The sequence below is a fragment of the Silurus aristotelis genome (assembly GCF_946808225.1).
Source record: "Silurus aristotelis genome assembly, chromosome: 6".
Taxonomy (NCBI): Eukaryota; Metazoa; Chordata; class Actinopteri; order Siluriformes; family Siluridae; genus Silurus; species Silurus aristotelis.
In genome coordinates this window covers 827,365-852,364 of record NC_139579.1, presented here as the reverse complement: position 1 = coordinate 852,364, position 25,000 = coordinate 827,365, and the positions used below count along the sequence as shown (strand labels likewise).

Genomic DNA, 25,000 nt, shown 5'->3' with positions numbered 1-25,000 from the left:
AAATCTGGAGAACATCTTCAATTATCTGCACATGAGATTTTATTACTGGCTCTGGTATTCCCATGATGCCCCCTTGTGGCTTAATGCCTAAATTACAGCTTGTTGAAATAAATGTAGCTCTGGTCACATGTCGTACACTCACTTAAAAAAAAAAACAACAGAGACAGATGCGTGTGTGTGTGTGTGTGTGTGTGTGTGTGTTCATACTTTTCTTCTTGCTCTCCGCAGTGGTGGACGAGTCAGTTGTGGTTTCTTTTCCTTCTTTCTCCTCTTTAGGCTCGACCTTGATCTCCGGCTTCTTGTCTTCTCCACTTTCCTCCGTGGACGCCTCCATTGGCTCCACCTTACCAGACTCCGCCTCTGGCTCCTCCTTCCTAATCTGCTTGACCAATAAGACAAAACGATTACAAAAATAAATAAATAAATAAAGGAACGCCACATGATTGTCTACGCTGCGTGTTACATCACCAACCTCCGGTTTCTCCTCGGTCTTCACCTCGTCCTGCACAGCTTCAGTCTTCATTTTCGTCTTGTCCTCCAGTGCCTCTTCCTCCTCGTCCTCCTCTTCTCCGTCCTCCTGTTTTTTGACCTCCATTTTTAGCTCGGTTTCGGGGGCGGAGTTCGGCTCGAGGTCGACGGAGGCAGCCGAGGCAGGGGTCAACGTCGGGCCGTCCGTCATCATGACCTGCTTTTGAGACATCTGGAAGAGACAGAGATTTAAATTGAGGATAAATCAGAAGAGAAAAGTAAAAGGGGGCAGCACCAGAGACGGCGTCACTCACCGGGGACTGAAGCTGAGTGTTCTGCCCCAGAGCTTCCTGTGAAGGCACAGACAAAGCCTCGGAAGCTCCGCCTCCCTGCGACTGCATCTGACTGGCCCTGTCCAGCTGCTGTGGAGTGGGCGGGGCCATAATGGCCGAGTTGGGCGTGTGCGGCTGAGGCGTTTGACTGCCGGGCATGTGGGGCGGAGTCTGATGAGGCGTGGGCGTGCGTCTGGCCGCTGGGGAGGGCGTGGTTTGGTGGAGGGGTGGGGTCTGGAGTTGCGACGGAGGTGGGAGGTTGGATGTAGAGCTTGTGGGCGGAGTCTGAACAGCTGGACTATTGAGCATTTGTGGATTGGACATCTAGACATGGGAGAGGATTAAATAAGTATAATATAAATTATAAAAGAAACTCAGGTGTTTATAAGTGGAGTTGGGTGAAAGTGTGTGTGTGTGTGTGTGTGTGTGTGTGTGTGTGTGTGTGTGTGTGTGTGTGTGTGTGTGCGCACGCACTCACCTGGACCGGGCTGGACACGCCTAACGGGAACTGGTTTGGATTGAACTGGTTTTGCAGCTGAGCCATGGAAGGCTGCGCCATTCGAGGTACCCCCTGCATGCCCAGCTAATAAACACAAACACACACACACACACACTTCAATTAATACTCATGAGGGGGATAAATGGTACAATCCAATATGGTGGGTTTTAGTGATAACCCTTCTTACGCAGAAGCAGAACCTTTACCACGAATGTTGCTTACGGCAGCTTTAATTCATATTATAAATTAATATGATTAATATTTATTATTCTTGATTACCTGGTTGATGTGCTGAGGCTGAGCCCCCATCTGACCAAACTGATTCATACCTGCACAGGTGGATGAAGGGGGGGGCGGGATTAACAAAATAACAATACAAATAAATTCTGCATTTATTAGTTTGAGTCAAATTCATTATTTTAAATATTTAAAAATCAACACTAAAATTAATGAATAAAATTATAATATAATTAGAAACTAATCACAGTTCAGTAGTGCAGAACTCAGCACAGCGCCATCTGCTGGACAGAAACCATAACTACTGACATTTCTGGATCTGCAGTGTGTGTGTGTGTGTGTGTGTGTGTGTGTGTGTGTGTGTGTGTGTGTATGTACCAGCAGGATTTGGCATTCTGTTGACCATCTGGTTCGGTCCAGTGGGACGAAGGAGTGACTGATCTGCCAGAGGACCATCTGAGAAAAAGAGAGCGATCATCACTCGTTCATTTTATACACACACAATAATCTGTGTGTGTGTGTGTGTGTGTGTGTGTGTGTGTGTGTGTGTACTCACTCTCCGAGTGTGTGCTCTGTTTCTGTAGTCTGGTTTTCCTCTTCTCCTCCAACTCCTTCTGGATTTTATAGATCTTCTCAGCAAGCAGGTGATAATATTCAGCCTGAGAGAGAGAGAGAGAGGGAGAGTGGGGGGGTACGGGACAGAAAGAGGGACAGAAAAAAGGAAGAGGAGACATACAGAAAAGAGTGGAAAAGAAAATAGAAATGGGGGGACAGAGAGAGAAAAAGACAGGGAATAGACAGAAAAAAGAAGAGAGAGAAAGGAAAAGAATAAGGGAGAGAGAGACAGAAAGAGGGAGAGAAATAGGTTGAGAATCTCCTCTATACTGTATCTCAGCTACACACAGAGACCAGTGCAGCTGCAACTAAACATCTGAGGAGGAATAAAACATCACTCCTGCACTGCACAAGCATTTCTCCATCTTCACTCAGGCGTTCATGGTGTCCTGTGTGTGTGTGTGTGTGTTTGTGTGCGTGCGTGTGTGCGCGCACGCTCACCCTACTGTTGGCGGACTCGTACATGTCTCCCTCCACCTTGCGTGCGTACGCTACCAGGTTTTCCATCCTCCTGTCCTTCAGAGCAGCAGGGTCCGGGGTGGGGAAGATTGCCTGGACACTACACACACACACACTTATCAGGTTTCTCAGATATAATTGAATACTTGTGTGTGTGTGCCCATGCGTGTACGGTGTGCGCGTGTGTAGTGCACGTGTGAGACTCACAGTTTGTGGACGAGATGGTTGCGTAGGTCCTGCGTGATGTCCTCATGCCAGCTCTTCCTCATTCCTGCAGAAGTGGGATTGGTAATGGAAACAGACGTCATAGGCCCCGCCCCTCCTCCATCACTCATCAGACTAAAAGAGACGTAGGGAAACAGACAGAGACGTGAGCGTGTCTCCTGGACTGGAGGATGTGGTGACGTCCTGAGTGAAGACGTGACTGCGTATGTACCTGTGTGTGTTGAGGTTCCGGTGTAACAGAGCGTCTGGCAGGTGGTTCGCCTGCTGTGATTGTGACTGAACACCAACACTGCCATTAACACCAACCTGATTAACACCTGCACGAGACAAACACACAGATAAAATCACCAGATTTTATCACAGATAGCACCCAGATTAGCTACCAGAGTACAGATTACAGCTGTTGATACCGATAATCTCACACTACAACCACAACCACACACACACACACACACACACACACACACACACCAGTGGCAGTTGAGGGAGCGATCTGGCCCGTCTGCCCCGTGTAGCTGAGGCCCAGCGCGGCGTACGCTCTCTCTATGGAGCTCGGATCGATCTGCCCCGCCGAGTTCAGGTTGGGTCCTGAGGATGGAGCACAAGGGGCAGAACCACCCACAGACCCGCCCACTGCCACACTAGCTCCGCCCAACAGAGCTGCAGAAAGAATCACACATTTAACATTTCAGCCCATTCATGAAAGAGTGTGTGTGTGTGTGTGTGTGTGTGTGTGTGAAGGGATATATAACGATTTGATTTAGAATATTTGGTTGTTTGGTTGATCATTAGGAGATATAAATTGTCAAAAACGAACAAATTCATGCTACAAACGCTCGTTTAGAACTTCACTCGTTCTTAAGGTGGGGAGTGTGTGTGTGTGTGTGTGGGTATAGGGCGTGGGTGTGGAGGTATACGTGTGTGGGTATAGGTCGTGGGTGTGGAGGTATACGTGTGTGGGTACAGGTCGTGGGTGTGGAGGTATACGTGTGTGGGTACAGGTCGTGGGTGTGGAGGTATACGTGTGTGGGTACAGGTCGTGGGTGTGGAGGTATACGTGTGTGTGTATACGTCGTGGGTGTGGAGGTATACGTGTGTGGGTACAGGTCGTGGGTGTGGAGGTATACGTGTGTGGGTACAGGTCGTGGGTGTGGAGGTATACGTGTGTGGGTACAGGTCGTGGGTGTGGAGGTATACGTGTGTGGGTACAGGTCGTGGGTGTGGAGGTATACGTGTGTGGGTATACGTCGTGGGTGTGGAGGTATACGTGTGTGGGTATAGGTCGTGGGTGTGGAGGTATACGTGTGTGGGTATAGGTCGTGGGTGTGGAGGTATACGTGTGTGGGTATAGGTCGTGGGTGTGGAGGTATACGTGTGTGGGTATAGGTCGTGGGTGTGGAGGTATACGTGTGTGTGTACGTCGTGGGTGTGGAGGTATACGTGTGTGGGTACAGGTCGTGGGTGTGGAGGTATACGTGTGTGTGTACGTCGTGGGTGTGGAGGTATACGTGTGTGTGTACGTCGTGGGTGTGGAGGTATACGTGTGTGGGTACAGGTCGTGGGTGTGGAGGTATACGTCTGTGTGTACGTCGTGGGTGTGGAGGTATACGTCTGTGTGTACGTCGTGGAGGTATACGTGTGTGTGTACGTCGTGGAGGTATACGTGTGTGTGTACGTCGTGGAGGTATACGTGTGTGTGTACGTCGTGGAGGTATACGTCTGTGTGTACGTCGTGGGTGTGGAGGTATACGTGTGTGTGTGTACACGTCGTGGGTGTGGAGGTATACGTGTGTGTGTGTACACGTCGTGGGTGTGGAGGTATACGTGTGTGTGTGTACACGTCGTGGGTGTGGAGGTATACGTGTGTGTGTGTACACGTCGTGGGTGTGGAGGTATACGTGTGTGTGTACACGTCGTGGGTGTGGAGGTATACGTGTGTGTGTACACGTCGTGGGTGTGGAGGTATACGTCTGTGTGTACACGTCGTGGGTGTGGAGGTATACGTCTGTGTGTACGTCGTGGGTGTGGAGGTATACGTGTGTGTGTACGTCGTGGAGGTATACGTGTGTGTGTACGTCGTGGAGGTATACGTGTGTGTGTACGTCGTGGAGGTATACGTGTGTGTGTACGTCGTGGAGGTATACGTGTGTGTGTACGTCGTGGAGGTATACGTGTGTGTGTACGTCGTGGAGGTATACGTCTGTGTGTACGTCGTGGGTGTGGAGGTATACGTGTGTGTGTGTACACGTCGTGGGTGTGGAGGTATACGTGTGTGTGTGTACACGTCGTGGGTGTGGAGGTATACGTGTGTGTGTACACGTCGTGGGTGTGGAGGTATACGTGTGTGTGTACACGTCGTGGGTGTGGAGGTATACGTGTGTGTGTACACGTCGTGGGTGTGGAGGTATACGTGTGTGTGTACACGTCGTGGGTGTGGAGGTATACGTGTGTGTGTACACGTCGTGGGTGTGGAGGTATACGTGTGTGTGTACACGTCGTGGGTGTGGAGGTATACGTGTGTGTGTACACGTCGTGGGTGTGGAGGTATACGTGTGTGTGTACACGTCGTGGGTGTGGAGGTATACGTGTGTGTGTACACGTCGTGGGTGTGGAGGTATACGTGTGTGTGTACACGTCGTGGGTGTGGAGGTATACGTGTGTGTGTACGTCGTGGAGGTATACGTGTGTGTGTACGTCGTGGAGGTATACGTGTGTGTGTACACGTCGTGGGTGTGGAGGTATACGTGTGTGTGTACACGTCGTGGGTGTGGAGGTATACGTGTGTGTGTGTAGGTCGTGGGTGTGGAGGTATACGTGTGTGTGTGTAGGTCGTGGGTGTGGAGGTATACGTGTGTGTGTGTAGGTCGTGGGTGTGGAGGTATACGTGTGTGTGTGTACGTCGTGGGTGTGGAGGTATACGTGTGTGTGTGTACGTCGTGGGTGTGGAGGTATACGTGTGTGTGTGTACGTCGTGGGTGTGGAGGTATACGTGTGTGTGTGTACGTCGTGGGTGTGGAGGTATACGTGTGTGTGTGTACGTCGTGGGTGTGGAGGTATAAGTGTGTGTGTACGTCGTGGGTGTGGAGGTATACGTCTGTGTGTACGTCGTGGGTGTGGAGGTATACGTGTGTGTGTGTGTATACGTCGTGGGTGTGGAGGTATACGTGTGTGTGTACGTCGTGGGTGTGGAGGTATACGTGTGTGTGTACGTCGTGGAGGTATACGTGTGTGTGTACACGTCGTGGGTGTGGAGGTATACGTGTGTGGAGGTATACGTGTGTGTGTACGTCGTGGAGGTATACGTGTGTGTGTACGTCGTGGAGGTATACGTGTGTGTGTACGTCGTGGGTGTGGAGGTATACGTGTGTGTGTACACGTCGTGGGTGTGGAGGTATACGTGTGTGTGTACACGTCGTGGGTGTGGAGGTATACGTGTGTGTGTGTAGGTCGTGGGTGTGGAGGTATACGTGTGTGTGTGTAGGTCGTGGGTGTGGAGGTATACGTGTGTGTGTGTACGTCGTGGGTGTGGAGGTATACGTGTGTGTGTGTACGTCGTGGGTGTGGAGGTATACGTGTGTGTGTGTACGTCGTGGGTGTGGAGGTATACGTGTGTGTGTGTACGTCGTGGGTGTGGAGGTATAAGTGTGTGTGTACGTCGTGGGTGTGGAGGTATACGTCTGTGTGTACGTCGTGGGTGTGGAGGTATACGTGTGTGTGTGTGTATACGTCGTGGGTGTGGAGGTATACGTGTGTGTGTACGTCGTGGGTGTGGAGGTATACGTGTGTGTGTACGTCGTGGAGGTATACGTGTGTGTGTGTGTAAGTCGTGGGTGTGGAGGTATACGTGTGTGTGTGTACGTCGTGGGTGTGGAGGTATACGTGTGTGTGTGTACGTCGTGGGTGTGGAGGTATACGTCTGTGTGTACGTCGTGGGTGTGGAGGTATACGTGTGTGTGTGTGTATACGTCGTGGGTGTGGAGGTATACGTGTGTGTGTACGTCGTGGGTGTGGAGGTATACGTGTGTGTGTACGTCGTGGAGGTATACGTGTGTGTGTGTGTACGTCGTGGGTGTGGAGGTATACGTGTGTGTGTGTACGTCGTGGGTGTGGAGGTATACGTGTGTGTGTGTACGTCGTGGGTGTGGAGGTATACGTGTGTGTGTGTACGTCGTGGGTGTGGAGGTATACGTGTGTGTGTGTACGTCGTGGGTGTGGAGGTATACGTGTGTGTGTGTACGTCGTGGGTGTGGAGGTATACGTGTGTGTGTGTACGTCGTGGGTGTGGAGGTATACGTGTGTGTGTGTACGTCGTGGGTGTGGAGGTATACGTGTGTGTGTGTACGTCGTGGGTGTGGAGGTATACGTGTGTGTGTGTACGTCGTGGGTGTGGAGGTATAAGTGTGTGTGTGTACGTCGTGGGTGTGGAGGTATACGTCTGTGTGTACGTCGTGGGTGTGGAGGTATACGTGTGTGTGTACACGTCGTGGGTGTGGAGGTATACGTCTGTGTGTACGTCGTGGGTGTGGAGGTATACGTCTGTGTGTACGTCGTGGGTGTGGAGGTATACGTGTGTGTGTGTGTGTGTACGTCGTGGGTGTGGAGGTATACGTGTGTGTGTACGTCGTGGGTGTGGAGGTATACGTGTGTGTGTGTACGTCGTGGGTGTGGAGGTATACGTGTGTGTGTGTACGTCGTGGGTGTGGAGGTATACGTGTGTGTGTACGTCGTGGAGGTATACGTGTGTGTGTACGTCGTGGAGGTATACGTGTGTGTGTACGTCGTGGAGGTATACGTGTGTGTGTACGTCGTGGAGGTATACGTGTGTGTGTACGTCGTGGAGGTATACGTGTGTGTGTACGTCGTGGAGGTATACGTGTGTGTGTACGTCGTGGGTGTGGAGGTATACGTGTGTGTGTACGTCGTGGGTGTGGAGGTATACGTGTGTGTGTGTACGTCGTGGGTGTGGAGGTATACGTGTGTGTGTGTACGTCGTGGGTGTGGAGGTATACGTGTGTGTGTGTGTACGTCGTGGGTGTGGAGGTATACGTGTGTGTGTGTACGTCGTGGGTGTGGAGGTATACGTGTGTGTGAGTACGTCGTGGGTGTGGAGGTATACGTGTGTGAGTACGTCGTGGGTGTGGAGGTATACGTGTGTGTGTACGTCGTGGAGGTATACGTGTGTGTGTACGTCGTGGGTGTGGAGGTATACGTGTGTGTGTGTACGTCGTGGGTGTGGAGGTATACGTGTGTGTGTGTACGTCGTGGGTGTGGAGGTATACGTGTGTGTGTGTACGTCGTGGGTGTGGAGGTATACGTGTGTGTGAGTACGTCGTGGGTGTGGAGGTATACGTGTGTGAGTACGTCGTGGGTGTGGAGGTATACGTGTGTGTGTACGTCGTGGAGGTATACGTGTGTGTGTACGTCGTGGGTGTGGAGGTATACGTGTGTGTGTACGTCGTGGAGGTATACGTGTGTGTGTACGTCGTGGAGGTATACGTGTGTGTGTACGTCGTGGGTGTGGAGGTATACGTGTGTGTGTGTGTATACGTCGTGGGTGTGGAGGTATACGTGTGTGTGTGTATACGTCGTGGGTGTGGAGGTATACGTGTGTGTGTGTACACGTCGTGGGTGTGTGTGTATACGTGTGTGTGTGTACACGTCGTGGGTGTGGAGGTATACGTGTGTGTGTGTACACGTCGTGGGTGTGTGTGTATACGTGTGTGTGTGTGTACGTCGTGGGTGTGGAGGTATACGTGTGTGTGTGTACGTCGTGGGTGTGGAGGTATACGTGTGTGTGTACGTCGTGGAGGTATACGTGTGTGTGTACGTCGTGGAGGTATACGTGTGTGTGTACGTCGTGGGTGTGGAGGTATACGTGTGTGTGTGTACGTCGTGGGTGTGGAGGTATACGTGTGTGTGTGTACGTCGTGGGTGTGGAGGTATACGTGTGTGTGTGTACGTCGTGGGTGTGGAGGTATACGTGTGTGTGTGTACGTCGTGGGTGTGGAGGTATACGTGTGTGTGTGTACGTCGTGGGTGTGGAGGTATACGTGTGTGTGTGTACGTCGTGGGTGTGGAGGTATACGTGTGTGAGTACGTCGTGGGTGTGGAGGTATACGTGTGTGAGTACGTCGTGGGTGTGGAGGTATACGTGTGTGTGTACGTCGTGGAGGTATACGTGTGTGTGTACGTCGTGGGTGTGGAGGTATACGTGTGTGTGTATACGTCGTGGGTGTGGAGTTATACGTGTGTGTGTGTGTGTACACGTCGTGGGTGTGGAGGTATACGTGTGTGTGTGTGTGTACACGTCGTGGGTGTGGAGGTATACGTGTGTGTGTGTGTGTACACGTCGTGGGTGTGGAGGTATACGTGTGTGTGTGTGTGTACACGTCGTGGGTGTGGAGGTATACGTGTGTGTGTGTGTGTACACGTCGTGGGTGTGGAGGTATACGTGTGTGTGTGTGTGTACACGTCGTGGGTGTGGAGGTATACGTGTGTGTGTGTGTGTACACGTCGTGGGTGTGGAGGTATACGTGTGTGTGTGTGTGTACACGTCGTGGGTGTGGAGGTATACGTGTGTGTGTGTGTGTATACGTCGTGGGTGTGGAGGTATACGTGTGTGTGTGTGTATACGTCGTGGGTGTGGAGGTATACGTGTGTGTGTGTGTATACGTCGTGGGTGTGGAGGTATACGTGTGTGTGTGTGTATACGTCGTGGGTGTGGAGGTATACGTGTGTGTGTGTGTATACGTCGTGGGTGTGGAGGTATACGTGTGTGTGTGTGTGTATACGTCGTGGGTGTGGAGGTATACGTGTGTGTGTGTGTGTGTATACGTCGTGGGTGTGGAGGTATACGTGTGTGTGTGTGTATACGTCGTGGGTGTGGAGGTATACGTGTGTGTGTGTGTATACGTCGTGGGTGTGGAGGTATACGTGTGTGTGTGTGTATACGTCGTGGGTGTGGAGGTATACGTGTGTGTGTGTGTGTGTGTATACGTCGTGGGTGTGGAGGTATACGTGTGTGTGTGTGTATACGTCGTGGGTGTGGAGGTATACGTGTGTGTGTGTGTGTGTATACGTCGTGGGTGTGGAGGTATACGTGTGTGTGTGTGTGTGTATACGTCGTGGGTGTGGAGGTATACGTGTGTGTGTGTGTATACGTCGTGGGTGTGGAGGTATACGTGTGTGTGTGTGTATACGTCGTGGGTGTGGAGGTATACGTGTGTGTGTGTGTATACGTCGTGGGTGTGGAGGTATACGTGTGTGTGTGTGTGTATACGTCGTGGGTGTGGAGGTATACGTGTGTGTGTGTGTGTGTATACGTCGTGGGTGTGGAGGTATACGTGTGTGTGTGTGTATACGTCGTGGGTGTGGAGGTATACGTGTGTGTGTGTGTGTATACGTCGTGGGTGTGGAGGTATACGTGTGTGTGTGTGTATACGTCGTGGGTGTGGAGGTATACGTGTGTGTGTGTGTATACGTCGTGGGTGTGGAGGTATACGTGTGTGTGTGTGTGTATACGTCGTGGGTGTGGAGGTATACGTGTGTGTGTGTGTGTGTATACGTCGTGGGTGTGGAGGTATACGTGTGTGTGTGTGTATACGTCGTGGGTGTGGAGGTATACGTGTGTGTGTGTGTGTGTATACGTCGTGGGTGTGGAGGTATACGTGTGTGTGTGTGTGTGTATACGTCGTGGGTGTGGAGGTATACGTGTGTGTGTGTGTATACGTCGTGGGTGTGGAGGTATACGTGTGTGTGTGTGTATACGTCGTGGGTGTGGAGGTATACGTGTGTGTGTGTGTATACGTCGTGGGTGTGGAGGTATACGTGTGTGTGTGTGTGTGTATACGTCGTGGGTGTGGAGGTATACGTGTGTGTGTGTGTATACGTCGTGGGTGTGGAGGTATACGTGTGTGTGTGTGTGTATACGTCGTGGGTGTGGAGGTATACGTGTGTGTGTGTGTGTGTATACGTCGTGGGTGTGGAGGTATACGTGTGTGTGTGTGTGTGTATACGTCGTGGGTGTGGAGGTATACGTGTGTGTGTGTGTATACGTCGTGGGTGTGGAGGTATACGTGTGTGTGTGTGTGTGTATACGTCGTGGGTGTGGAGGTATACGTGTGTGTGTGTGTATACGTCGTGGGTGTGGAGGTATACGTGTGTGTGTGTGTATACGTCGTGGGTGTGGAGGTATACGTGTGTGTGTGTGTATACGTCGTGGGTGTGGAGGTATACGTGTGTGTGTGTGTATACGTCGTGGGTGTGGAGGTATACGTGTGTGTGTGTGTATACGTCGTGGGTGTGGAGGTATACGTGTGTGTGTGTGTATACGTCGTGGGTGTGGAGGTATACGTGTGTGTGTGTGTATACGTCGTGGGTGTGGAGGTATACGTGTGTGTGTGTGTATACGTCGTGGGTGTGGAGGTATATATGTGTGTGTGTGTGTGTATACGTCGTGGGTGTGGAGGTATACGTGTGTGTGTGTGTATACGTCGTGGGTGTGGAGGTATATATGTGTGTGTGTGTGTATACGTCGTGGGTGTGGAGGTATATGTGTGTGTGTGTGTATACGTCGTGGGTGTGGAGGTATATATGTGTGTGTGTGTGTGTATACGTCGTGGGTGTGGAGGTATACGTGTGTGTGTGTGTGTGTATACGTCGTGGGTGTGGAGGTATACGTGTGTGTGTGTGTATACGTCGTGGGTGTGGAGGTATATATGTGTGTGTGTGTATATACGTCGTGGGTGTGGAGGTATACGTGTGTGTGTGTGTATACGTCGTGGGTGTGGAGGTATACGTGTGTGTGTGTGTATACGTCGTGGGTGTGGAGGTATATATGTGTGTGTGTGTGTGTATACGTCGTGGGTGTGGAGGTATATATGTGTGTGTGTGTGTATATACGTCGTGGGTGTGGAGGTATATATGTGTGTGTGTGTGTGTACGTCGTGGGTGTGGAGGTATATATGTGTGTGTGTGTGTATACGTCGTGGGTGTGGAGGTATATATGTGTGTGTGTGTGTATACGTCGTGGGTGTGGAGGTATATATGTGTGTGTGTGTGTATATACGTCGTGGGTGTGGAGGTATATATGTGTGTGTGTGTGTATATACGTCGTGGGTGTGGAGGTATATATGTGTGTGTGTGTGTATATACGTCGTGGGTGTGGAGGTATATATGTGTGTGTGTGTGTATATACGTCGTGGGTGTGGAGGTATATATGTGTGTGTGTGTGTATATACGTCGTGGGTGTGGAGGTATATATGTGTGTGTGTGTGTGTGTACGTCGTGGGTGTGGAGGTATATATGTGTGTGTGTGTGTATATACGTCGTGGGTGTGGAGGTATATATGTGTGTGTGTGTGTATACGTCGTGGGTGTGGAGGTATATATGTGTGTGTGTGTGTATACGTCGTGGGTGTGGAGGTATATATGTGTGTGTGTGTGTATACGTCGTGGGTGTGGAGGTATATATGTGTGTGTGTGTGTGTACGTCGTGGGTGTGGAGGTATATATGTGTGTGTGTGTGTGTATACGTCGTGGGTGTGGAGGTATATATGTGTGTGTGTGTGTGTATATACGTCGTGGGTGTGGAGGTATATATGTGTGTGTGTGTGTATATACGTCGTGGGTGTGGAGGTATATATGTGTGTGTGTGTGTATACGTCGTGGGTGTGGAGGTATATATGTGTGTGTGTGTGTATACGTCGTGGGTGTGGAGGTATATATGTGTGTGTGTGTGTATACGTCGTGGGTGTGGAGGTATATATGTGTGTGTGTGTATATACGTCGTGGGTGTGGAGGTATATATGTGTGTGTGTGTGTATACGTCGTGGGTGTGGAGGTATATATGTGTGTGTGTGTGTATACGTCGTGGGTGTGGAGGTATATATGTGTGTGTGTGTGTATACGTCGTGGGTGTGGAGGTATATATGTGTGTGTGTGTGTATATACGTCGTGGGTGTGGAGGTATATATGTGTGTGTGTGTGTATACGTCGTGGGTGTGGAGGTATATATGTGTGTGTGTGTGTGTATACGTCGTGGGTGTGGAGGTATATATGTGTGTGTGTGTGTATACGTCGTGGGTGTGGAGGTATATATGTGTGTGTGTGTATACGTCGTGGGTGTGGAGGTATATATGTGTGTGTGTGTGTATACGTCGTGGGTGTGGAGGTATATATGTGTGTGTGTGTGTGTATACGTCGTGGGTGTGGAGGTATATATGTGTGTGTGTGTGTATACGTCGTGGGTGTGGAGGTATATATGTGTGTGTGTGTATACGTCGTGGGTGTGGAGGTATATATGTGTGTGTGTGTGTGTATACGTCGTGGGTGTGGAGGTATATATGTGTGTGTGTGTGTATACGTCGTGGGTGTGGAGGTATATATGTGTGTGTGTGTATACGTCGTGGGTGTGGAGGTATATATGTGTGTGTGTGTGTATACGTCGTGGGTGTGGAGGTATATATGTGTGTGTGTGTGTATATACGTCGTGGGTGTGGAGGTATATGTGTGTGTGTGTGTGTATACGTCGTGGGTGTGGAGGTATATATGTGTGTGTGTGTGTATATACGTCGTGGGTGTGGAGGTATATATGTGTGTGTGTGTGTGTATACGTCGTGGGTGTGGAGGTATATATGTGTGTGTGTGTATACGTCGTGGGTGTCTAGGTATATGTGTATGTACGTTGTGGAGGTGTATATGTATATGTGTGTGTGTGTGTGTGTGTGTGTGTGTGTGTGTGTGTGTGTGTGTGTGTGTGTGTGTTTGCGCGTGTGTGTGTACACGCACACTGCTGGTTCCTCTTGTCTCCTGCGTTTTTTAAAGGCAGACAGACAGGACAGTCGTGTCGTGTGCAGTTCTTCCAATGAGAGATGATCTGCCTTGAAGACGCACAGTGAGCCACTGCAGAGAGAGAGAGAGAGAGAGAGAAAGAGAAAGAGAGAGATATTTTATAACATATCACAAACATGAAAATCAGAGAGTGAGTGAGACAGAAAGAGTGAGACAGGTATACAGATAGAGAGACAGGAAGTCAGAGAGATAGAGTGAGAGAGAAAGACAGACAGAAAACCAGGAAGCAAGAAAGAGAGAGTGAGAGACAGATAAACAGACAGAGAGAGAAGAGAGAGAGAGACAGTGGGACAGGTAGAGAGACAGACTGAGAGAGAAAAAGACAGACAGACAGACAGAGAGAGAGAGACAGAGAGAGAGAGAGTAAGACAGGTAGACAGACGGACCCTGGCAGGTTTTCCCAGCCTGACAGTGGGTCATGTGATTGAGGACGTTCTTCATGGTCCTGCAGTGAGGCAGGCTGCAGTGTAGCTCTCCGTTATTCTGCTCCCGACGCTGACACTTGTGAGCGTGAAGCAGGAGGACGAGCTGCTGCTGGATCAACTTCCTCTTCTCAGGGTCAGCCACAGGGGGCGCTACAGCCTGTACACACAACACGCACACACAAATTCACATCAATATTTCTGAGCACACATGCAGATCTCACGACAGTTCTCTCAGGAGCAGAGCTAATCAACGTTAGCTAACTGCTGCTATCTGCATTAGCTAGTTACAGTTGCAGGGTTTTTTGGTGTAAAAATTCCAACACTGGTTGCGTACGAAAACCTGCTCAACATAACCACGCACAGCTTCTTATAGCGGGTCATGTGACTACTCAATCAACCAATCACATTCAGACGCAAATATCACTGTGAAGTTACTGATTAACATCTGAAGAGTGCTGGTCACGCAAAGATCAGCAGGATCCATGATCCTTTTCACAGCTTCATGGTTCCATCAGACTGCTGAAGCCAAAGAGCTTCAAATCCGCAGGCAGGATCTCATGGCTGGAAGGTAGCCATCAGGAAAGGGGTAGAAAAGGATCTCCAATACTGTCAGTGCACCATGGAACACTGAAAGCCGTCAAGAACAACGGATCACCACAGAAACATCACCAAGAAGAGGACCATCCTCCAAAAGATTGAAAAGCTCAAGATACGAGAGGAACGTTCAACAAGATGCAGGAACATCTGGCGAGTCACTGGTCACTCACTACATGCATCATAATATATATTTTGATAATCGGAATTAAAAACCGAAATGTTTTTGCTTGTTTTGCTGCTGATTTGTTTATAAGAAGGAGATTAAACACTAATTCAGGGCGTTTCTGGATAAAAGTGCAGTAAAAAAAAAGCACATGTTGAGTTGAAGCATCTTTAATTTGGAGGTTTTAAAGCTGCTCGTGCTGATCGTTCAGGAGTTCATGCTGAATTGTTGAATTCTTTCTGTAAAAACCCCAAAACAAAGCAGCATTTAAGAACGAAGGATGAAGCAATTTGTGCAAATCAACATTTGTATGGTTTTGAATGAAAACTGCTGATAAGAAGTTGCTTTGCTTTAATGAATCCATATCAAATATCATAACATTCTGAAAATACACAATATTTTGTTAATTTGTGAAGATATAAGCATCTGGAATATTTCAATGTCATTTTGTATAATAATTAAATGTGAGTGAATTGAAATGTAGTAAAGTCGCAGTAAATCATGAAACGGAGAAACGCAGGAACAGACTTAATAATAAAAATATTAAATATACGTTGGTGTTTAAAAGCATAAACACTCACTGAAAAACCACACCAGAGAGTAAAAATGTGCTCGTTTACTGCTGCTGTTATTTGCTGCTTTTAGATTTCGTGTTTAATTGAATCATCATGATGTCGTGAGCGGACGGATCACGTGACCTGACGCTCGCGAGTCACGACAGAACAGATCCAGTGCGACTTTCCTGAAGTTACACACAGTTTACACAATAACACCATTAAACTACACTATTTACACATGATGAGGATTCTAGAGTTTTTACTCACTGTGCTGATGTTCCACCTTCATCCCTCACACCAGTGTGGGTTTTTTTTCCTGCTACTGGTTGACCCTGAACTCTCTGCCCTTTCACAAGCGGCTGTGTATCTTAACTAATCCAGAACATTCAGATGACACCATATTTAATTTTGGATTATTTATCCATTTTTTTGATTATTTGTTGCAGCTCTAAATCAAGATCGTCATATTCTTCTCATGTCTGACCAGAAACCCTTCCTCAAGCTAGACCTGAGGAGACCGAGGTAGAACTGTGTAGGCGTCATTCTAAAAGACACGTTTGGCCACCACACCGTGTGAAGCATGGTGGTGGCAGGGTCATGCTCCGAAGCTGCTCCTCTTCGGGTGAGACAGAGGTTCAATCAGGAGAGACAATCATGGACCACTTCAAACATTAAATATCTTATATATTGTGAACATCTGCAGGTTACTGTAAGAGAGCTGATGATGAGAAATTCCAGCGTCCAGCTCAATATCAGAAAGTAGGACCTGTGAGCATGAGCTTTACCAGCTTTACGTTCTTCGCCGTAGCAAACAAAAAGACTCGAGCGCGTCATTCAGGTGCTTCAACCATATCAAACTCAATCCTCATATTATTATTATTATTATTATTAGTAAACGGAGGAATCTGATCACTAAACCTCTCATTTTTTTAACGGGGGGGTGTTGATTTTAGGCATCACATACTCATTAATACATTCTGCTTAACTTCTGAAAAGAATTTTGTCTGCATCCGGATACAGAGCAACTCATATATTCCTGATCTCACCCCAAACACACACACGGAACAGGAACAGGGTTTCTGCAGGTTTCACCAAGTCAGATTTAAGACTTTAAGACCTTTATAAGAGCATTAAGAATAAAATTTAAGACCTAAATCACAACAAAAACACACACAAATACGCTGTTAGTGACCGGCCTTAACCAAACCCTAAATCCTTTTTTTTTTTTCCTCAAACCAAGTGTCTAAACTCGCACTTCCCCATCGCAGAAAAATAAAGTGCGTCTGTGGTCCGAGCCGAGAGATTTGCACCAGTAACAAAAAGCTGATTGGCTGTTGGTCTAATTTGTAGTCAAAATACAGCGAATTATATTTGGACTCGCGAAAGAAAGAACTACAACCACCACGGAAACTAATGAAAAAGTGCTGTGGAAGCATTTCAGTGGGCGTTAGAGGCCCTGCAGAAAAGACTCGGTTTCCCATGATGCCACTCACCAGGCCGGGGACACTCTGTCCAGGCTGGGGTTTCTGCTCCACGGCAAACTGGGAGAGATTCGGAGACACTTTATTCTGGAGTGATGGGGTGAGAGATGACTGAGCTCCTCCGTGGGGGTAAGGAGGCATGAAGGGGGCGGAGCCAGCACTGGCAATCATGCTCATCTGAGAGAGAAAAAGAGAGAAAAAGAGATACTTGGTATAATGATTATAAATGATCATTATATAAAATATGTTCACTAGGAGTCCACTGGATTGCTGTTAAACTTATCACGACTCGTGGAGCCGCACGCACGTGAGCTGTGGATTAATTGCTGAACGACTGATTCATTTTTTAAGGATCGCAGAATGAAAGCGTTTATCCTGCTGATATTGCTCTTTAAGAAATGTTCTAACTACACAGAGCGGTCGTGTGTTCACGTGAATGGGACGTGTTAATCAGTCAACAGAAACGGCTAGCGGGGGAGCTTAAAAAGCCCAGCATCATTCGAATCGCACGTACGGGAGCATTTTTGTGATTCGCTGCAATCATTTATATTAATATATTTCGGTTCATTCTGTTAAAACAAACAGGGGGACAATAAACAAACATGTTCGGACCCCAAAAGATGTTTACTTATAACGAATTGGTATAAAATTAGAGTCCAAGAAAGTAGTTGGTCCCCTAAAACTGCTTTCATATACAGGTAGACCCCCGAGTTACGAAGGTGTGACTTACAGTTTTAATATCATGACTGTAATAAACAGAGGTAAATAAAGAGATGAACCTACACCGTGGTAAGATGATGATGATCATTAGCGGGAGGGTTAATGGACTTTACCTTGTTCATGGCTCCAGGTTGCTGAGCTCTGAGCTGTTGCTGTTGTTGTTGCTGTTGCTGCTGCTGCTGTTGCTGCTGCTGCAGAGGATCAGTCATGTTCATGCCAGCGGTATTGTTGACGTAACCCATCCGGGGTACCCCGTTCATGACCTGGCCTCCCATCATGCCCTGCGTCTGCCCGTTTCCTTTCTGCGCTGCCATCATGGTGCGGTTGAAGCCGGCCGGGCCCATCATACCCGCCTGCTGCTGATGCTGCTGCGAGGTGGAACACAGGAGCTCGGACAGCTGCTTGTGTTTGGCGGCCGTGTCCTGAATCGGGCCGAGGGGCGAAGGCTGGCACACCTCGACCCCTCCGTTAGGCAACGCCAAGTCAGATGAACTGATGAGCTCATCGGGGAGGTCATGCTCCAAGTCAAAGAGGGAACTGAAGTCTAAAGAGAATAAAAATAAAATAGGTACAAATATTGGCATATTAACGCTACAAAACGTTATGCAATTTAAGAGAAATAGTTATAAATATCCTTCCTGACCTGCAATACGGTGAGCCACATATCAACATTAGAAATCGCTATTCTGCAGTCATTACGTGACAGATGTTTTTGTAGCCTCGGAATAAAATAGTTAAATATCGTGCAGAAACGTTACAATTTTACTACAGGCATCAAACTGGCGCCTTTTTCAACCCAGGCAGAAAGAAAACGGCCTCACGCTACAGACTAGCTCCACAGTGTCCCCCGCACTGGAGTAACGCTCCCCCCGTCCACACCGCTGGATAAACCCACGTTAATAAAAAGCACATGCTTGAAGGTAACAATAGATAAAAATGGGCTGAAATGGACCATTTCTCTGGAAACCAGGAGAAACTATGACAGACACCAGCATCGAGCCGTCCCCTTTGGAGTCGTCCAAAATGTAAGTTGACATGGTACATGTGCGAACATCAAGCTGCCGATTTCACTCCATAAACAAGTTTATGTGAAAACCGGGCACTTTTTCCACAACAACTCGACGTCCATACCCAAACACTGAGATCTCACCGCATTCAAATTTGGTTTAAAAGTGGAATTTTGGTGTCCACATCACGTCCATCGTTTCAATACATCACCACCCCCTTGGAATTGAGGGGCGGGGCTTAATTGGGTGAAGTAACCTGAAGAGCTAAGTAAACAGGCTAGCAATTAGGTAGCAAACAAACACCATTTCAACGTAGGAAAGATCAAGCAAATATCTTCATGTAAGAAACCTGAGGAAGGAAATTCTATGAAATGTGACATAAAAACAATAAAGACATGATGAGTGATAGGTGAGATGTAGCTACAGCCTGAAGAGAAGGAAACGATACTGTACCATTCGAGTCGCTGGCAGAACCGGAGATAGCAGGTGAGGACAATTTCGGCCTTTTGGCTGAAGACGGCCCCGAGTCCAAAACATTATCGGCCATATTTCTCCACCGATTCTGGATTTAAAGCATAAATATCCGCACGGGACAGGAAACCTCTGTCTGAGTGCGTGAATATTCGAGGGATTTCTCAACTCTCTTGTCCACGTTCATAGGACCAACGAAGGGAAGGTCAAATCGAAAATGTCCACAATTGGAATGAATTATTTCTCGAGAGAACCCGGAGCGATTTCGTTCCTCCGTCTCGAGATTATCATAGTGTTTTGGAAGCTGGAGGTTTTGTTTGGACGCCAATGGAACCGTTAGGAAACTCGACACTCGTCATGAAATTCGCCTCACGCGGCGTTCCTCGACACGTCCACAGTCCTGAAGAAGTTCTCCATGGCGTTCTGCACCACCGATCTCCAGCTTATCCGTGCGATTAATCGTCCGATTCCAGAAGTCGTCCGGGACGTCCTCAGATCTCGCCTCATCGATACAGCGACTTTTACAATATAGAAACGTACGCAGTTCACGTCAACACACACGACACACACACACCATGATACGGTCCAAGACCCTTGCGTTCTTCTGCAGGAACTAACGAAAAACCCAACACGTTACCGCAGGAGTGTCGAAGAACCGTCTGGATCCACCACCAGCTCCATGAACATCCGTGTTCCCGGGGTGCACTTTAGTGTTTTCGTGATGGGACAGAGCGAATCGTGCAGGGTTGCATCTCCAACTGCACATGCACGGATCTCCAAGCTGGAACACCTCAGAAGAAATGTCCTCCTGCATGCACCACAACGTCCATGCATGCAAAGATCTGAAATGATCCAACAGAGGAGCAAAACAAGAAAAAAAAACTATCAGTCCAATTAGTTTGAGAAGATTAGAATTTTTTTTTGAAGGACACCTGAGATCCGAAGATGGATCTGCTCACTTTGTGGTCCAAACCAACTCAAATGAAGTAGAAGAAACGAGGAAGGAATCCTCGAGTGGTCAGGTGAGGAGAAGAACCCAGGGGTCAGACTGAACGCATCTGCATTAATGCTGAAGATTTTTCAGATCAGATCTGAGATGCACTCGGAGATCTTTCGGGGTTCTGCTGAACGCGCCCCGGGCTTTTCTGGTGCCGTGACCCCCTGCGCCTTCATGTTCTCCCCGTCTTTTTCTTACTTCTTCTCGGTTCGGCTATTTTTTTTTTCTTGCCTTCACTTTGTTGTGGACGTCCTTCACTTTTTTTTCTTCTTCTTTTTCTCTTCCTTTCTTTCTTCCTTCCCCCCCCTTACACCGTCCTCCGTCTTTTCATTTCGGAAGCAGTGCATCCATTCCTCTCTTCTCTTCTCCCCGACGGAGGAAACAAAAAAAAGTCCGAAAGAAACAATCTATCTATTTCTTTCTTTCTTCACCCCCCGCTTTTCTCTCCGTCTCTCGTCCCCCTCCGCAGGCTTTTTTTCCTCCTCCCGTTTTTTTTTTTTAAATCCCCTTCCGCCTCTTCTTCAGATTTTCAGAGTGATTTTTTTTATTATCTTCATCTCCACGTTTGGGTTTTCTTCCTCTCTATCTCTTTCCCTTTTTTCCTCCTCTTTCCCTCTTGTTGTTTGAGAAGACCGCGGAGCTCGGTGCGCGCCGTGGCCGGGGTTCAAGCGGCTCTCCTCGGTCTGCCTCTCGTGCCTCCTCCGCTCCTCTGGCCGCACAAAACAAAATGGCGGCTTGTTGTTTCTCCTCCTTTTGGCACTGAAGGGAAAGAGGGAGGGCTGGAGGTACATTACAGGGGAAAAGGAGGGGAGGAAAAGAGAGGGATCCGGTGTCGGGGCTCGGCTTTTCCCGGATTATTTCGGATTCCAAAAGCGCTCTGATTTACCTTCTGAATTTATTTATTTATTGTTTTTTTTAGTTTTACATGGCTGGAGATAGTGTTGCAGTGTTGTTGTTTTTTTCCTCAGAAGAAACCACATACATGATGAAACATCTCCGTGTCTCACACAGAAACACTCCCAGGCCACCGTGAATCCACCAAACACCAGATTATAGTCGTGTTGATCGAAATAAAACACAATTCTATGTTTATTTTCCAAAATCCTACAAAAACCGTCCAGAAACCTGAGCACATCATGAGGTTCTCCTCACCCAATCATCAGTTCAATTACAGGAAATACCTCCAAAAAAACTCGCTTTCCCTCAAAAACACACTCATTATACACCTTCTCCTTAGTCAGATCGAGATATCACTACATCTGGAGGTTTTAATTTAGAACCAGATGTTGGAGAACGCAGCTCAAGAGACATTGTGAGAATCTTTGCCTTTCTGAGAAATGTTTTTTCAGGTTTTGTTCATTCAGGTGATTCGTACCTGCATTATGTGGGAAAGACGTGAAGGTGAAGATTGGGGTAAATGTTGAGGCAGGATGATTTATTTGGTATATCAGGTTTGGATGAGAATCCAAACATCTACTTATTCTGTCTAAAGGAGTAAACCACTATGTAAAAGTGTATAAAATAGAAACCAGCGGGAGAAAGAGAATGGACGGGTATTAAACCACTGATAAATGTGTTCTTTATCTCCACGTTTCATTTGCTTCCATGAACTCCACCCATATGATCTTCCCCAAACCGTTCCTATAAAGTTCTACACACAATTTGTCTTTCAATGCTGCATGCAAATTTCCCCGTCACTTAAACATGAAGACCCAAACCTGTTCCAGCTTGACATTTGTGCTCAAACCGAACTCCATGAAGATCTGCTTTCCATGGACTGAAAGTGTGTGAAAGATCTCCTGCTATAGAATCACTTTGGGATGTATGTAAAAGCTGACTGCATCCCAGGAACCTCCTCACATCATCTCACCGAAATTTAATTGTGACTTAATGAATCTCCATTAAATCTAGTGGAACATCTCAGAAGAGTGGCACTTATAAAAAAGATCAAATGGAGAATCAAAAAGAAGCACATGCCAATCTTATGGCCAGGTGTCCACAAACTTTTGGCCTTATTGTGAATATATATATAATGTATGCTGTAAATGTAAAGTCATAAAAACACATTGGACTGATCTTAAGGGCACATGGACCTTCACAAGTTCCTGTGAGAACTTCTCTGTCCACGCGTGAGGTGTGAAACGTTTTTGGGACAGACGTCGCCTTTATTGAGGCTTTAAACAGATTTTCTTTTTCCTAAAATAACCAAAGACATAAAAGACACGTCAAGTAAAGAACCAGACGAGGTAATTCACATTTTCACACACACACACACACACACACACACACACACACACACACACACACACACACACACACACACACACACACACACAGTACATGTGTCTCAGCGTGTCCTCCTGCAGTGCTCAGGCTCCTGTAGCGTCCTGAGACAAGGGCACATCACGAAGGGTACTAAACACGTACACGTGAGCAGAGTGACGTAGAGAACCAGGAGAACCTCCTTCACCCTTGTGACCCTGCACAGGCGCTTTCTACACCATGCACTGATTTGGGAGTGTGTGTGGACAGGATCAGGGGGCCATCTTGCTCTCGGATCACCACGTCGTCTTCTATACGTACGCCGATGCCGCGGAAGTGCTGCGGACATGCGTCATCATCCTCACTGAAGTACAGACCTGTCAAAGAGAGAGAGAATTTAACTCACAACCTCCTGAGACATGATCACAGTGCTGTGTGTGTGTGTTTCTCACCAGGCTCGATGGTGATGACCATGCCAGCCTGCAGGGGCTGAGAGCGAGACAGATCAGGAGTGTCGTGGACGTCCATCCCCAGGTAATGACCTACATGATGGGGACAGTAACGTCTCGCTGCCTGGACCAGGGACAGAGAACAATCATGTAAAACTGAGAAATACACGATATGCCCTAAATGTTTGTGGACACCCGAGACCTTCTTTTATTGACCATCGCGTTCTCTATTTCCTATTACAATAACCCCCATTCTTTTCTTCTAGCAAGATGTTCCACTGGATTTTGTTGAGACTTTGTGGAGATTTGTTCAGCAACAAGGATGTGTGTTTAGTGAAGTCAGGTACTGAGGGAGAGGAAATTAAGTGAGGAGGATGCAGTCAGCATCCACATCATCCCAATGGGGTTAATAGCAAGAGAGCTTCTACCAACCCATGGAAAGCAGATCTTCATGCAAAACATTCTTTCCAAGTTCAGGTGAAGGGAACATTCAATCCAGTCATTAGTGTTGCACAGGTCAGGTGACTCTCAGTGTCGGTCTCAAGTCTGGATAAATGTGGAGGGTTTGTTATGAAGGACATCCAGTGTAAAACATGTGCGAAATCAAATATTCAGATCACGAATCAGAACTTCATAGCAGATCGGTCGAGGCCCAGGTTACCAACAACCACCACAGGAGAAGGAGAGGAGGAAGACGTCTACAGAGACAGAAGGGAAAGGAGAAGTGGAGGAGAGTGGAGGAGAAGTGGAGGAGAAGTGGAGGTTCAGGTTGGTACTTTAAATGTTGGTACTATGACGGGTAAAGGGAGAGAGGGAGCTGATATGATGGAGAGGAGAAAGGTAGAGATGTTGTGTGTTCAGGAGACCAAGTGGAAAGAGAGTAAGAGCAGGAACATTGGAGGTGTTTAAACTGTTCTATCATGGTGTGGATGGAAAGAGAAATGGTGTAGGGGTGATTCTGAAGGAAGAGTACAGTAAGAGTGTAGTGGAGGTGAAGAGAGTTTCTGATAGTGTGATGAACGTGAAGCTGGAAGTTGAAGGGATGATGATAAATGTCATCAGTGTTTATGCTCCACAAGTTGGCTGTGAGATGAAGGAGAAGGAAAGATTCTGGAGTGAGTGAGATGAAGTGGTAGAAGGTGAACCTAGGATTGAAAGATTGGAGATTGGAGCAGACTTTAATGGGCATGTAGGTGAAGGGAACAGAGGTGATGAGGAGGTGATGGTAGGTATGGCCTTAAGGAGAGGAATGTGGAAGGGCAGATGATGGTAGATTTTGCTAAAAGCATGAAAATGGCACGTATTTTAAGAAGAAGGAGGATCATAGGGTGACGTATAAGAGTGGAGGAAGGCAGGAGACAAAGTGAGGGAGGTGAGATTGAGATGGTTTGGACATGTGCAGAGGAGGGACATGGGGTATATCAGTAGGAGAATGCTCAAGATGGAGGAGGAGGTTTATGGATGTGGTGAGGGAAGACATGCAGGTAGATGGTGTGAAAGAGGCAGATGTAGAGGACAGAAGGAGACAGATGATCCGCTGTGGAGGCTCCTAATGGGAGAAGCCAGAAGAAGAAGAAGAAGAAGGTAAAGCAAACATTTTATGCAACTATACAATTGTGGAAACATTTTGGGGAAGAACCACATATGGGTGGAAAAGTCGGGTGTCCAAATACTTTAGGTCATACCATGTAATTAACTGTTAGATATTTTATATTAATAATCAGTTTCATTGCTTTTTTCACACTTCTGCTTAGGAAGCGCTGAAAGAGAACAAGGATAGAGAGAAAGAGAGAGAGAGAGAGAGGGGGGGGGGGGGTAGAGAGAAAGAGAGAGAGGGGGGGGGGGGGTAGAGAGAGAGAGAGAGAGAGGCAGGTGAGAGAACGAGTGAAAGAAGTGAATCAAACAGATGAAGTACTGCTTTAAGAAAACTAATGAACACGTGAATGGCATTTTTCTTATGAATGTGTGCGGTGTGTGTGTGTGTGTGTGTGTGTGTATGTGTGCGGTGTGTGTGAATGTATGCGAATGTGTGCAGTGTGTGAATGTGTGCGGTGTGTGTGTGTGTGTAAATGTGTGAGAATGTGTGCGGTGTGTGTGTGTGTAAATGTGTGAGAATGTGTGCGGTGTGTGTGTGTGTAAATGTGTGAGAATGTGTGTGTGCATGTATGCGTGTGTGTGTGTGTAAA

General features: G+C 47.8%; 2 protein-coding genes across 6 annotated transcripts in view; both read right to left on the bottom strand.

Moving 5' to 3' along the window:
• Positions 1 to 20,201, bottom strand: part of ep300b (EP300 lysine acetyltransferase b) — a 33,731-nt gene extending 13,530 nt beyond the window's left edge. For 2 of the 4 annotated variants that reach the window (XM_083545122.1, XM_083545123.1), the window contains exons 1-18: positions 20,066 to 20,201; positions 19,089 to 19,948; positions 17,742 to 18,172; positions 16,921 to 17,085; positions 14,072 to 14,267; positions 13,623 to 13,736; positions 3,307 to 3,495; positions 3,047 to 3,152; positions 2,818 to 2,949; positions 2,593 to 2,710; positions 2,093 to 2,195; positions 1,915 to 1,992; positions 1,785 to 1,817; positions 1,579 to 1,628; positions 1,279 to 1,383; positions 783 to 1,124; positions 473 to 700; positions 208 to 379 (exon numbers count right to left, since the gene is read on the bottom strand). In XM_083545122.1, coding sequence (XP_083401248.1) covers positions 208 to 379; positions 473 to 700; positions 783 to 1,124; positions 1,279 to 1,383; positions 1,579 to 1,628; positions 1,785 to 1,817; positions 1,915 to 1,992; positions 2,093 to 2,195; positions 2,593 to 2,710; positions 2,818 to 2,949; positions 3,047 to 3,152; positions 3,307 to 3,495; positions 13,623 to 13,736; positions 14,072 to 14,267; positions 16,921 to 17,085; positions 17,742 to 18,172; positions 19,089 to 19,182 — 2,656 coding nt within the window. In that variant the 5' untranslated portion in view covers positions 19,183 to 19,948; positions 20,066 to 20,201. Of the gene's footprint in view, positions 1 to 207; positions 380 to 472; positions 701 to 782; positions 1,125 to 1,278; positions 1,384 to 1,578; positions 1,629 to 1,784; positions 1,818 to 1,914; positions 1,993 to 2,092; positions 2,196 to 2,592; positions 2,711 to 2,817; positions 2,950 to 3,046; positions 3,153 to 3,306; positions 3,496 to 13,622; positions 13,737 to 14,071; positions 14,268 to 16,920; positions 17,086 to 17,741; positions 18,173 to 19,088; positions 19,949 to 20,065 lie in introns of those variants that run through there. The other 2 variants (XM_083545124.1, XM_083545125.1) reach the window with 1 other exon arrangement.
• A 115-nt stretch (positions 20,202 to 20,316) lies between these two features.
• Positions 20,317 to 25,000, bottom strand: part of xpnpep3 (X-prolyl aminopeptidase 3, mitochondrial) — a 13,635-nt gene continuing 8,951 nt past the window's right edge. For both annotated transcript variants that reach the window (XM_083545134.1, XM_083545135.1), the window contains 2 exons: positions 22,818 to 22,938; positions 20,317 to 22,742 (listed from right to left, as the gene is read on the bottom strand). In XM_083545134.1, coding sequence (XP_083401260.1) covers positions 22,570 to 22,742; positions 22,818 to 22,938 — 294 coding nt within the window. In that variant the 3' untranslated portion in view covers positions 20,317 to 22,569. The remainder of the gene's footprint in view (positions 22,743 to 22,817; positions 22,939 to 25,000) is intronic.